The following is a 13,351-nucleotide window of genomic DNA, read 5'->3' on the forward strand; positions in this document are numbered from 1 at the left end:
TCAGTCAGGGAGGTACTAATATTTCTTGAAGAACAGCTATTCCAGATTTAGCCCTGACAGGGAACACAGACATAGAAGCAAATCATTTGTTTGAGAAGTGTAGAGATTACCTGCGTGTTCCCCTTCTCTTCTTTAGGAGAAGCGTATGTCAAAGGCAACGGAAGTAATGATGCAGTATGTGGAAAATCTGAAAAGAACATATGAAAAGGATCATGCTGAACTAATGGAGTTCAAGAAACTTGCCAATCAGAATTCTAGCAGAAGCTATGGTGCATCTGGTAAAAAGATTAACATTTAAGGGTTTGTCCTGCATTTATACAGAGAGGTGTAGTGCTAATAATGTTAAAAACTGAAGAATCATGAAACCTGTTCATGAAGTTCTGATCTACAGTAGATTTCAAAAAGTTATAGATACAATAAAATATTTCATATGAACCATACTTAATGCTATAGTACATTGATTTAAAATCACTGTTGCCTATCACCAAATTCTGATGAAATCCAATGACATTTTCATAGGCCTCTTGCGCATACGTGTAGCTTCCATAGGTTTGACCCAAGTACCTCTTAGATGACAGATGATGGCAAAATGTTGTTATTAAAAAGATTTTTTTCTTTTTGCAACCTTTTCTTTCCTAGTTTGCTGGAAACTGAAATTACTATTTTCTTTTGCAAAAACTTGTATATGGAGGCATAGTGGACTTTTGCATGATCTCAGTAATGACCGTAATGGTTCAATCTTTTGCAGTTATTTCAGATTTCTTCTACAGGTTTAATTGACACCAGAACTGTATGACAGATAAATATGCAGTCACTACAGACCTTTATAAAGACACTATACCTGAGTTTGAAATACAGGCAAGGGCTCTATTAATATTGTTTACAGGTACTCATATAGTCTAACACTGATTTCTTTCTACTGTTTTTATACAGAAGATGGAGTACCTCGTTCATCTAGATCCATGTCTCTTACTGTTGGAAAGGTATTTCTACAATATAAAGGAAATTAAATTAATATTATATGTAGTGAAATTTCTTTGTCTGCATACCACCACATATAGACTGTGTTCAGAATGTGGTGCTGGTAAATTCTCGATGTTTTTCATGTGATTTAGTGCAAGTGCTTTGTAATTTTGGATACATGAAGTGTGACTTTGTGCAATAATGTTAATACTTGCTGTGAAGTATAAATAATAAAGGGACCTATTTATTTAAGAATAATTCTATTCCAAGCCACACACCTGTGCTCCAGAGAATGGCTTAGGTCCTGTGCTTTTTTATAGTTCCTCAGTGAGGAAGGTGAACATTGGATCAAAATTTACTATGTAGTTCCATGATCATACCATTTTTGTTATCTTAAGAATTAGATCATGTTCAGAGTACTGTAGATGTAAACAGTTATTTTTAAGTGGGGCTAATTTTTCAGTTAGCATCAAAGTATCTTGTTTGGTTTGACAAAGCATTCAGAGTGAGAGATTATTTCAGATTGTTTTGGCTCAACCATTTAATAACTTTAACGTGGCCAGTGTTCCATGTCTGCAGAACTTCCAAGTGTTGGAGATGAAGTTTATTACAAAGTTTCCTAAAACGACCAGTGATTTAAGAGAGCCAAGTGCCAATGTGACCATTATGAAATGTGGTGTTCAGAGGCATTATATTCAGTCTACTACTTATTTTCATATTTTTATTTGCCTGGATTGTCATTCTTTAGTTTGTTCCTGCCACCTCTGAGTGCTGGATAGAAAGAATTAGAGCACAGAGCATGCTGAGGGCAAGACTGCATTTCAGAATGATAATCAGATAAGTTGAAACAGAGGTCCCCCCCAAAAGATTAAATTTAACAAAGACAAGTACAAGTCCAAATAATTAAGGGGTGTGGGGGAGTGGAACCCCAAACATTGGAATGGATTGCATAGTATGGCTGCTGACTCCCCAGTATAGCTTTTCAGGAGCGTATTAGGTAAACCTCTGTCATTTATGTGTATTTATAGTTGGTTTTGTCTAGAAGCAGGATCGTGGAGTAGGTAACTCCTATGTATTTACTAAATCTGTGTTTACCTCCTTTCTTATAAAGTTATCTAGAGCAGAATCTTAGAAGTGTTTGGATATGCAATGAAGCTATTAGATGCTATAAGTGCTTTTTTTTTTTACTCAGTTGAATGTGTAGATTTTACTACATGTATATCATGGGATGAACCATTTGGCTACTTACCTAATGACAGCAAAAACTTAGATGATGTTTACTTGAGATAGAATATATTGTGTACACTTACCATGTGTTTATCATATAAAGAATTTCCATGGTCTTTGGGAAATGTAAGCAATGATGCATGATGCTAGATAGATATCATAACCACTCAAGGGTGGGGGAGAAGGCTCTGTTCTTTTGCGGAAGCAGCGGATGTTATTGTTTCTGTAAGCTATAGTTTGTAGGTTTAGAAATAATTAATATATCATAGTAGATGCAGTATATCATAATGAGTACATAACAAGATAAGTGTTTCATGTGTAACTTCATTTTTTTCTGGTCATTGTAACACTGGTGCTTTTCCCAGTATCATTATACATCTGGTTTAACCAAAGATAATAGCTTCTAATAAGAACTGACGATATCAACTCAGAACATACCTGTTGTGTGACTTCAACTACTGGGCTTTCAGTGCAGAAGGAAAAGAGTAGCCTCTCCATACAACACCTCATTTCACGCTAAGCACTTGCCATACCAGACAGTACTAGAGGAAGTTTTGGGGAAAACCACAGCCCTGACAGTCATTTATCTTAATTTTGCTCCCAAATCTCCTTTTTCCCAATGGACATTAACCTACATCTTTGCCACACCTATTAACTTGTTCTTCAGTCTGTTTTGTTGTATGATGGAAAAAAAGTATGTTGTTTCTCATAGAACATGCCTCGGAGAAGAGTCAGTGTTGCTGTTGTTCCTAAATTTAACTCCTTAAACATTCCTGGTCAGTCACCAACAGCATCACCTATACCTTCAGTGCCGTCCCTGGTAAGTAAAACCAACATTTTAAAGATACTATTTTTGTTGAAACCACTTTTGCATGGGGCCAAGCCATATTTATTCAAAAATATAAGCCCTTTCATTGGTTTTACTTGTTTTGACTCCATCCTAGTGAAGGGAATGGGCAAAGGTAATTCCTGTTGTGTAAGGGACATATGCCTTCAGAATCTTCCTCCATAAATGATAACTTTGGACACCCTTGAATGGGGCTAGCTGGTGATTCAGAGGCATTAGACACTAGGTGAGGCAATTTGCCTTTTCATCTGTAGTAACATACTGGAAAGAAGTAGCAAAAATAGTTGTCCACTGTGAGAGAGAAATTTTAACTAGAAACCATAGAAGATGATTGGACTGCTTCTCTTCATTGCCAAAGAAGTCGGCTAAACAGGAAAACATGCAATTAATGTACAGAAATGCATGTGGTACAAATTTAGAGATTCTGTGTTGATTTGGGATTAGTGGAGCTACCAGCCTCTGCCTTGACTTTTTGTTTATAAAATGTTAATAAGTGAAATGAGAATCTAATCTGAACCTAATAGATCTATATAAAAGCTTTGGAGGAAAACAGCAAGGCATATCAACTGTTCAGAGATGAGATATGATGGCACGTAACCTGAAAATCATGCAGTTTGCTCTTAAAAATGTAGGACTATTTAAATGAGGAGTTTTGCTGAGAAACTAAATCCAAGTGTGTTTGTTTATTGTGATTTATTTATGTTTAAAATTTTCCATTGAAGACTCAGCTAACAATGTTCCTAGGATAATATGGAGAGAAGCAAGAGAGTAATTTTCCTGTTCAGTGATCAATATATGAAGAAGAAAGACTTTCTTGGAAGAAGTAGGCAGGGTAGAAGGGAATGTCATAGAAAATTCTTCTTAGTGTGCAGGTCTGTTGTTTACTGTGGTTAGTGGAATTCGGAAGCTCCATATTGAAGATACCTTGTTCATGGGTGTGGGAAAAGCAGCACATTGACTTTGTCATTTTACTGAAGATTCATTTGAAATTAATTCATGGATGTAACATTTATTGTGATTTTTCACTTACAGTCTGAATCACCTAGTAATGGAAGGAGCAACCTAACATCTACTCCTGTTCTGCCAGCACTTTTAGAAAAGTGAGTTTTGTCTAGGCCATCTCATTACCTATTAAATCTTGGTATGAAATGAAAATTATATAAATTTTATCTTTCCTAACAGATGTTATACCAAGGCATAAGGTATTGCAATCAGTGACACAACACTGGCTTAGGCTGATTCATGATCTGGTAACTGTATTTTCTGTGTCACCATCATATTGTTCTTTTCATGTTCAGAGTTTTACAAGCAATATTGCAGAACTAAATGGAGCCTGCTATGATCATTAGAACTCATCAAGTAAAAAATTCAGCAGAAGATCATACATTTACACATTTGAGTAGGCCTGCCTTCAGAACTTGACAAAACTAAAACTATCACATACATATTTTTTTTTTATTTTTTTAAATCTATTTCCTGGAACAAAATAATGCTGTATCTGAAGTTGTCAGTGAGCAACCCCAGGTTCTTTAAGTTGACTATCCCAGTAATAGAAGTTTGTGTTCTACCCTTGCCTTTTGAACATATGGCCAGCTATAAGAATCATATTTTGAAATACTATGATATCCAGTGTCATGTAGGCTTTTAAATTTATATGAATAAACATAAGTATACAAAACTCAGAAGTGTAATTTATCATAATACTAGATAATCAGAATTTTGCAGAAGTCAAAACAATGTTTAAGTAGTGATTCTTTTTTAGTATAAAATGATTTGAGCATTGCACTAAATTAAAACATTAGGTTTGAAATTTTAGTTTTAACAACCTCATATTTTAGTTATAACAGCGAGAGAAGTTTGCCTTTTAAAATTAAAAAATACAGATATGAAAGAGGAGATTTTTTTTAATAGCCCAGTAATAAGAAAATACCTCAATATCTGTATTTTTCTAGTACCTATAAATAGCAAAAATATTTTTCCATTAAAACATTTGCCTTTTTGACTCTGTATTACTTGCTGTTGATGTAGATGCCCTGGCTGGATTAAGGTATGCTATTGTTACCTATTTTCCATGGTAGTTCCATAAGTAACTCCAGGGGTTTAAATTGTACTACTTTCAGAGCAAGAATAATAGTTATATGAGCAAAGAAAGCGAAGAATTGCTCTGCTGGAAATCATGTGCATCTACATATTTCTGGAAAGAACTTCTAAGTTATTCCAGCTAAAATTCATGTAGGCATGCTATTTAATTTTATACAAGTTATTGAAATGTAAAGCCCCTGCAGTAATAGAATACCGATATGAAAACATGTGGGACTGAGATGAGAACAGAAGGCAAGGCATACTCAAGCTGTTCTACAAGGTCTTTGTAAACAGTTACCATTATGGATACAGGTACTGTTGAATTTGCAAACCTGTGTGTGTAAATAATTTATTTGTACACATAATCAGCCTAAAAAGGAAAATAAAAAAAAATCAGGCACTTTTTCAAATACTTATCTCTTTCAGGAAATGTTGCACATTCTAAGGAAGTTGCTTGCTGATGTTTCAGAAGTAAAACTTAGTAAAACATCACATTGATTTTTGTTGTCTTTACTGCTACTACTGCTACTTTGACTGTTTAGGCTGTTTACAATATTACAATAAAATATCTGCAACACTAATTTAAATTAAAGTTTGTTAGGGTGCTTTAAACATGCAAATTAAAAGCTTTAAATTATGTAGAAGTGAGTACCAAATACTGAACTCCACATCTTTTAGATTAGTGCTGAGGCAGGAAAAAAATTATCTAATATCTTTTGTTTTATCTCTGTGCTTTACTAAGAATGAAAATATGCAACAATTGGGAAAACAAAAATGGTGAACTATGGACTAGTTGTTACAATTGAACAGAATTCTGTAAGATTTAGACCATCTTTTGAAACTGTACAGAAATCCTAGAGGAAAAATGAAAACACAACAAAAAAAACCTCCCTTACCAATATTAGTTGCTGGATCTTAAAAAAAGCAAATCATGTTATCAAGTAACAGAACTTGACATCCAAGTTTGAGCATAAGTACGTATGCATGGGCCAGCTGCTGTAATAGTGTAAAATTACATAGTTCAGCAGGATTTGGTATATTTAAGCACTTCAGGCTTATATTCTTGATTTCTTTAAAATCCAAGTGAAAATTATGTCTACTGTTAATACGACTTCTTGAGAGAAAATTCATTGCCCACAAATAGTGTCAGTCAGGATGAATTATTCTGCCATTGATTTTAGTGCCAGAAAAATAAAGCTTACAAAAGGGTTTGGTTCTAGAAGTTGAACTGTTGAGCTTATTAAACCTTCAGTTTCATAGATTTGCTAAGTCATGTCTGAATCACTTAAACTCTTTGTCCCAGACTTAAATAAATAAGGACAGGTGAGCACTGCAGAGAGCAATATACAATGGCTTATCTTTAGTCTAAATGCTCAAAGTTTTTGCTGAAGTTTTAGTGACAAAAGCTGTGTATGTGTTTGTATTTTTTTCAATCTGTGCGTCAGTTCAGCATATAAAGTCAGCAGAGGGGAGTAAAAGACAAATAAGAAAAATGTTTTGTTAAATTAGTATGGTTTATTATTACTATTATTTTCCTCTGATGTTGCAGGTTACAGTTTCTAAGGTGATTTTTAGAAAGTTAAGGGAAATTTTTCCAGAACAGCAAATAAATACTACGGATAAGCCATGAAACAGATGGGGGGGTGGGGGTGGCTTTTTTTTTTTAAGAAGAAATAAAATGCAAGTTTTAATACCTTAGAAACATATCAAGTACTGTTCTTAAATTAGAACATTTTGAAACTAAAATTTTGCTTACATGTTTATTTCTTCTCTTTTGAAAGACATTTCATTTCTTCAATGTACATTAAAGAAGAAAAATCAGGATTCACAAAATTGTGTGTGATTGTTCTTGTTTTCAGTAGTATACTCCAAATACAGTACATTTCAGTGGTGTTATTTTCTATTTGTCTGTTTCTTTTGTCTTCTTGGCAGTGGAAAGACTAATGGAGAGCCTGACTGTGACACCTCTGCTTCTGTTCTGACACAGAGTGGGTTGGAAGAGATCAATCCTGAAACAAAAGCCAAGATAGAAGAGGAAGCATATAACAAAGGGTGGGAATATTTTGTGTGAACTAGATCTGTAAATTTGTGCTACCAGATGAGGACGTATGTTTTTATAATGTAATTTTAAATGAAAAATGAGTGACATAACTGGTATGAGCTCCTAGAAGATGGTCATAATGTAAGCAATGTGGGAAGCAATGTGAGTGAGCTTCACTTACTGTGTTTGCATTGTAGCTGTTCACTTTCATCCTTTATTAATGTTAGCTAAAATGTGGGAGAGCCGTTATACCAGAGATTCTGAGTTGGGTGGGGTGTACTTATGTCAATAGTGTTCAGCTTCATGATAGGATAATCCAAGACAACTTTCTAAAATGTTTATTCTTAAAAGTGTGTGAGGAAATGAGTAAAGAGTATCAACGCTTGCAGTAAACTCATTTGTTTGTGTCACAAAGCACTTTACCAGCATGTTTTGGGCAATTAACAGCTTTGGGATTTATTTCTTAATGTCAAGCAAAGAACTTTGTAAAAAGTGAGACAAAAATTTTGATTCTCTCCTGCAGAATCCAACAAGCCATCTGTCTTTTGCATTGATTTGCATTTGTTCTCCGGGGGAAAAAAACTACAGGGTGTTCAAAATGTTTGAAAAATAATAGAGAAATACCTACCGACACTTTTAAAATAGATGACAGTTGTGCTGTGCTGAGGGCTATGACTTCTTTTTCAAGATTATAAATTTGGTAACAGAGCTAATGTAATCCGCCGTTAAGGAAGAGTGGCTGTCTGTATGCCATACTCGTGGTCTTTAGTTAATTATTACTCTTGCCCAAGTGATGCAACACTACTACTTGTGTTTTATTGCATGTAACTAAACATAAAGCTAATTTTTCATTATATAAGAACAGGCTTATACAGCATACTAGACTAAGAAAAATGTTTTGTGTGTTAAAGCTATCAGGAAGGCTTGAAGAAAACCAAAGAACTTCAGGAACTGAAGGAAGAAGATGAAGAGACACCCAAAGAAAGTCATGATGAACATGACGAAAGTGAAAATGAAGATGAGATAAAAAACCTGAAAAGCAGGTGAGACAGTGGTGTAATTTGTCCGTACAAGAGGAGGCACTTTTTTCTATTTGTAGTACCCAACCAAGTGTTTTATACTATTATCTTGATGTATTTTCTTCCAAATTAGGGAAGCATATTTGAAATTAACAGTATTTTCACAGAAAGACATATTCTGAAATAATATATTGCAAAATGCAAAACTTTTCATTTCAGTATTTCAACTAAAATTGTATGTTGACATCAAGATGCTTCATCTTGATGGGATTTGGTTTTGATCTGAGGTAAAAAATATCCACAAAAGTTCTTTAGATGCCAGAATATATCTCTCAGTAGGCATGCATTGTCTCATGTAATTCAGGAAGCTGTAATTCAGGAATCTGATGCCCATAGTTGTGTCATATGTCATTCCCGAAGGGTCTTCACAGGTGAGTGTTTCCATACATCTGCAAAGTGAATGCACAGTAAGACAAGCTCCTCAGCTATGCTGGACTTGCTCTGACTTGGACAGGCAGGTTCTTGCTCTCTCTGGAAGCTTTGTAGATGCAGCAGAACAGCACTGTGCTGGATGGAGTTCGTGCCTTTCAGCAGAGTGACAGATTTATTGCATTCATCTGTACCCAGTGCTCTTTGTCTATACTGGGGACTTCTGAACCATCTGCTTATTGTCTTACCTGAAGCATATGATGCCTAACTGGAAAACTTTTTTGACATTTTCAACTTTTCTTAGAGTTAATTATTGACTCTTCTTGGTGGTTCTACCACCCAAGTCAATGTACCTGCAGTTTTCTGCATTTTAAAGGCAAAGAGAATTTTGCATTAGAGAGAAATTGAACGCTGGCCAAAGCAAGTAATATGTTCCAATCCCAAGCTAAGGTAGGGTCCAAATCTGATCCAGAAGAATCTGTTTCCATACCATAACCATTATGGTTATAAACATCTGTTAATATGAGATTTCAGCCGTGTTCAGAAGGACAGTCAACTCACTAGTCATGAAACTCTTAGGAAGAAATGTTTACAACACATTCTAATGCTTAGTTCAGTTGAGCAACCTGTGAATAGTGCAGAATTTTACATCTTATCAAGCTCTGAGATTTGCCAGTTGACAGGTGGGAGAAATAGAATTCAAGTTTAGAGTCTTCAGCCGTGCTGCAAACATCATCCATATCTGAATGTACAGCTCTTCTTGGGAGAACAGTCTGATTCTTCTTTGACAGGGTGTTTGTATTTGGAAGAAAGATGGTGCACCATACATCTATGAAACTTCTCAAACTGAAAAGCTTAAGATAATAAATTTGCATATGATTAATATATAACAGTTTTCTTTTAATTTTACAGCAGACTTGAAGTCATCATTAATTATTTACATATACTGTACCCCAAGCTGTGTAAACACTGGAACGTGGTATGGCTTGTAGTGGCTGCGATAATAATTTTTGCTGTGGTGTTGGGAATCTACCATTCATACAACTCCTGTGATGAAAAATCAGAGGGACCTGAAGGGAAGGCCAGCTGTTCTACTGCCCATCAGTATTCCTGGTGGAACTCAGGATTTCAACATGAGCAACGCACTGAACAATAAAGGAACAGCCATGTATTTATGGTACCTGAGCAAGTATGCGTATTAGACCACTGTTGTTCAAGGTAGTGCTTAGTCATCCTTACGGCTGTTAAGTGTGATCTGTTAGACAAATTAGTTACTCCACACCATCAGGTTTGGGGATACATTGTGAACATACCTTGCCAAAATGCCAAAATCTGATGAATAATGCTAAATGTCCTCTCATTGTAAATGACTGATACAAAGTAATACTGAATCATTATGAGGTTGTGGCAGTAATCAGCAGCCAGCAAGACTTTGAAAAGAATGATTTGCATGGGACATTGACATCTCTGCTATGCTTTTGACAGAAATTATTAAAACTGCATTTGCAGTTACTGCTTTACTTTGCATTTCCTGAATTTATTGGTGGTTGTTGGAAGTACTAATGGCATTTAAGTCATTTTGGTTTTAAGTCTAATTAATTTCCTTATTCATGATTATTGGGTGGAAATAGAAGTTCTTCTATGGAAGGTTATAATTACATTATCAGACCAAATGCCTTGCTGATAAAGTAATTTTATAAGAGGAATTATCCATATCATTATTTAAATGGAATACTAAGTACATGCATAAATGTGTTTTATGATATACTTTAAGACGGGGACCACCACTTGTTTTTTTTTTAAATGGGATACACAACAAAACCTAAAATGAGGTCTAAGTGGCACAGCTGATATTGTCAAATATATCTGGAAACTTTGGATATATCAAAGGGGCATGCTTTGCAACAAATTTGTGTATGCCACTCCACTCAGAGCTAATACTGGTTACAGCAAAACATAGTTGCTGTCTGGAAAATTAGATGTGTTGCCTAAGCCCAAAATACAGCAGTCTTGGATGTGGAAAGCAATCTTCATTTTTTTATTTTTTTTAATTTAAATAAAGAAGTCCTCAAACCTCTGTATACATTTGATCACACTAAGCGGACTCTGCTCTACTACTGCTAGTACTGGAAATAGATATACTTTGAGATCTGCAGGAGGAACACAATTTTGCATACAGCCAAAACCCAGCCAATGCGTAGATGAACCGGGATGAAAGCAGGCTTTAAAGAGGTCACTGCATGTTTTTAGTAGTTCATTTTCAGAATCTGATGTCAAGTATATAACTACTCTGATACACTTCTAAAGCTAAACTATCAGGTCATGGTAGATTAATCTTTTGCCCAGAATTTTCAACAGTTCTGCCTGTTTGGGAGTTTTGAGTTCTTAGACATGTGAATTCTTAGAATGTGAAAGCCTGAAATTTTTAGGCAAGCTATTTCAAAATGGTTAAGCCATTACCTGTAAAAAACCGCACCACCTAGGGCTGAGACCAAAATGCTTGTCACTTAAGGTATACCACAGGTACCTGCTGAACATTACTTCTGATTGAAGATGAACTATGTTTGTCTTTCCATAGCTATATCCTTGAATCTAACCACAATATCAAAATCTTTGTGACACTTGATTGCACTTGTGTCTTGCATTCTTCTGGCATTTTCTGACTGATTAACAGGTCTGTTTACCAACTGAAGGATGAGTGTGTTATGAAGTACTGTAATTTCAGTTCAGATGCAGTTAGTATTGTCTTGTTTTCTTTTGGTGTAAACACTGAACCTCAAACTATCTATCAAAGAAAACAGATTTACTAACTCAGTCAGAAATTTAATTCACATACCTGGCACTAGTAACAAATATCCTGATGGTGAATTTTGTTTGTTACATCTTTAGCCACATGTTTCTTAAGAGACAATTATATGGAGGGGGGGAGGAAAAAAGCACTACCACTTTTTTTTGGGTGGGATAGGGGTGGGGAAGTCTATAAGAAATTGGGAGATTTGGTTTTTTATTTTAAAGTATGTATTGTTGAGGAATAGTGTGCTTAAGGATGTTCAAAAAGGATAATGGGGAAGTGTCATTCGGTCTAAAATTGTAATTGGTAAAGAATAAGACAGATGAAGGTTTCTTGCAAATTACTTGGTATCTGTTTGGCTCAGTTAGAATTTCTGACTATGAAGAACTCCTGTGACATTTCACATGCTTTCAGTATTTGAAGAAACTTCTCAGTTGCTCTTTGAATACTCCTTTATTAAAATCAGCTACTTTAACTTAATATTCTTTACAAATAGTGTTAGTAACTTAAAAAGGCAATAAAAATTGAAGGTAAATCAGTCTGCAGATTCAGAATGCTCTATGCCAAAAAATATGGCACATATTTGATTATGTGATTGTGGAAATGTTGGGCTGCACTGAGGAAAAACAATTAACAGTGCCTATAATCAAACTAATTCACTCCTTACATCTGCTCTGATGTGGGTCCAACACCTTATTTTAAGTACATGTAGGAGGTTGTTGATATCAGTAGGACTCTTGAAATGCTTAACGTTAAGCATGTGCTAAGTTGGGGTGTTTTTTTGTCAGTGGATGAATGAGGCCTCCATCCTCTCTCAGAATTCAGCACACTGGCTTTTTGTGGACTTAGTGCACAAGGGCAAATTTCTGTAAGTAGTTGTACTGATTTGAAGTGAACTACTTGCTTGTCTAAGGCAAGTATAATTTAACCTCAAATATATTAATTGTTGTGAGGAATGGACTGAAAGAGGCAAGAGATTTTAATGGAGATGAAAAAATTAAGATAAAGTTTATTTTTTAAAAAACTGTTGTTCTTTTTATAACTACTTTGAGCAAACTATCCACTAAAAATAATGAACCACAGTGACTAACAGCACATTAAATATTTTTGCTTATATTTTTCAGTTAGTCAATGAAGACACCTTTTTTTAATAGGAAACTAGATTGAGCTCAAAAACTATTCTAAATGTAACTTTATTTGTTGGATATTAGTTTGCTTTATCTGGAAAAAAACCGCAGCAACTTCTGTGTTCAAAGATCACATCAGCTAACAGGAAGTAGAACTATTATTTATGCAATTAACACTGAAATAGTTTTCTTGAGGTGCAATATTTTTTTTCTGCTTTAACAAGACACGTTTATTGTTTTCCTGCACAGCACAGATGTTTCTAGTAAAAGGAATTTTAAAAGGTCACTATTTTTGTGTATCATATTTAATTTTGTAATATTGTAAGATTTTGCACAAGTGTGCTGGTATTGTACTGTATAGTATCACATACTTGAGTTTTGAAATAAAAGTATGGTTTCAAAGTCCTCAGTGTTGCTACCTTAAAGATTTGTTTTTTACATGCACTTTGTCTGCATATTAATGGGTATGTTCTTATAAAATACATACTGCCTTGTTGTATAGATAATGGATAATATAGTGCCATGTTACATATACCAACGACCTTGTTCTTAGTCTTTCAGTTCCTCAGGAAAATTATGTAGAAGCCACCAGCAAAGTCCTGTTTCGATAGAGAAAGTGTTTGCAAGCAGGGTCATCCCAGTCATACCCTAGAAACAAGATGTGAGAGGAAACTGAAATATCCTGAAGAGAGTTTAACTTGTGCTTCAGAGGGAGGCTGCCTGTCACCGAGGAGGTTGAACACGGAAAGAGACAAGGGAAATCTGTAACCAAAGCAGACTGAGTGAAAGGTTAGGACTCTTTATTTGCTTTGTGTTCTTGTAGGC

The 13,351-nt window shown here is 35.0% G+C and overlaps 1 protein-coding gene across 22 annotated transcripts in view; it reads left to right on the top strand.

The window, feature by feature from the left end:
• IRAG1 (inositol 1,4,5-triphosphate receptor associated 1) overlaps positions 1 to 12,931 on the top strand; it is a 123,362-nt gene extending 110,431 nt beyond the window's left edge. For 21 of the 22 annotated variants that reach the window (XM_080404694.1, XM_080404698.1, XM_080404699.1 and 18 more), the window contains 7 exons: positions 137 to 278; positions 934 to 983; positions 2,903 to 3,010; positions 4,070 to 4,137; positions 7,052 to 7,171; positions 8,072 to 8,203; positions 9,521 to 12,931. In XM_080404694.1, coding sequence (XP_080260820.1) covers positions 137 to 278; positions 934 to 983; positions 2,903 to 3,010; positions 4,070 to 4,137; positions 7,052 to 7,171; positions 8,072 to 8,203; positions 9,521 to 9,764 — 864 coding nt within the window. In that variant the 3' untranslated portion in view covers positions 9,765 to 12,931. The remainder of the gene's footprint in view (positions 1 to 136; positions 279 to 933; positions 984 to 2,902; positions 3,011 to 4,069; positions 4,138 to 7,051; positions 7,172 to 8,071; positions 8,204 to 9,520) is intronic. The other variant, XM_080404693.1, reaches the window with a different exon arrangement.
• The last annotated feature ends 420 nt before the right edge of the window (positions 12,932 to 13,351 follow it).

This window comes from Falco punctatus (assembly GCF_963210335.1).
Source record: "Falco punctatus genome assembly, chromosome: 10".
NCBI classification, from domain to species: Eukaryota; Metazoa; Chordata; class Aves; order Falconiformes; family Falconidae; genus Falco; species Falco punctatus.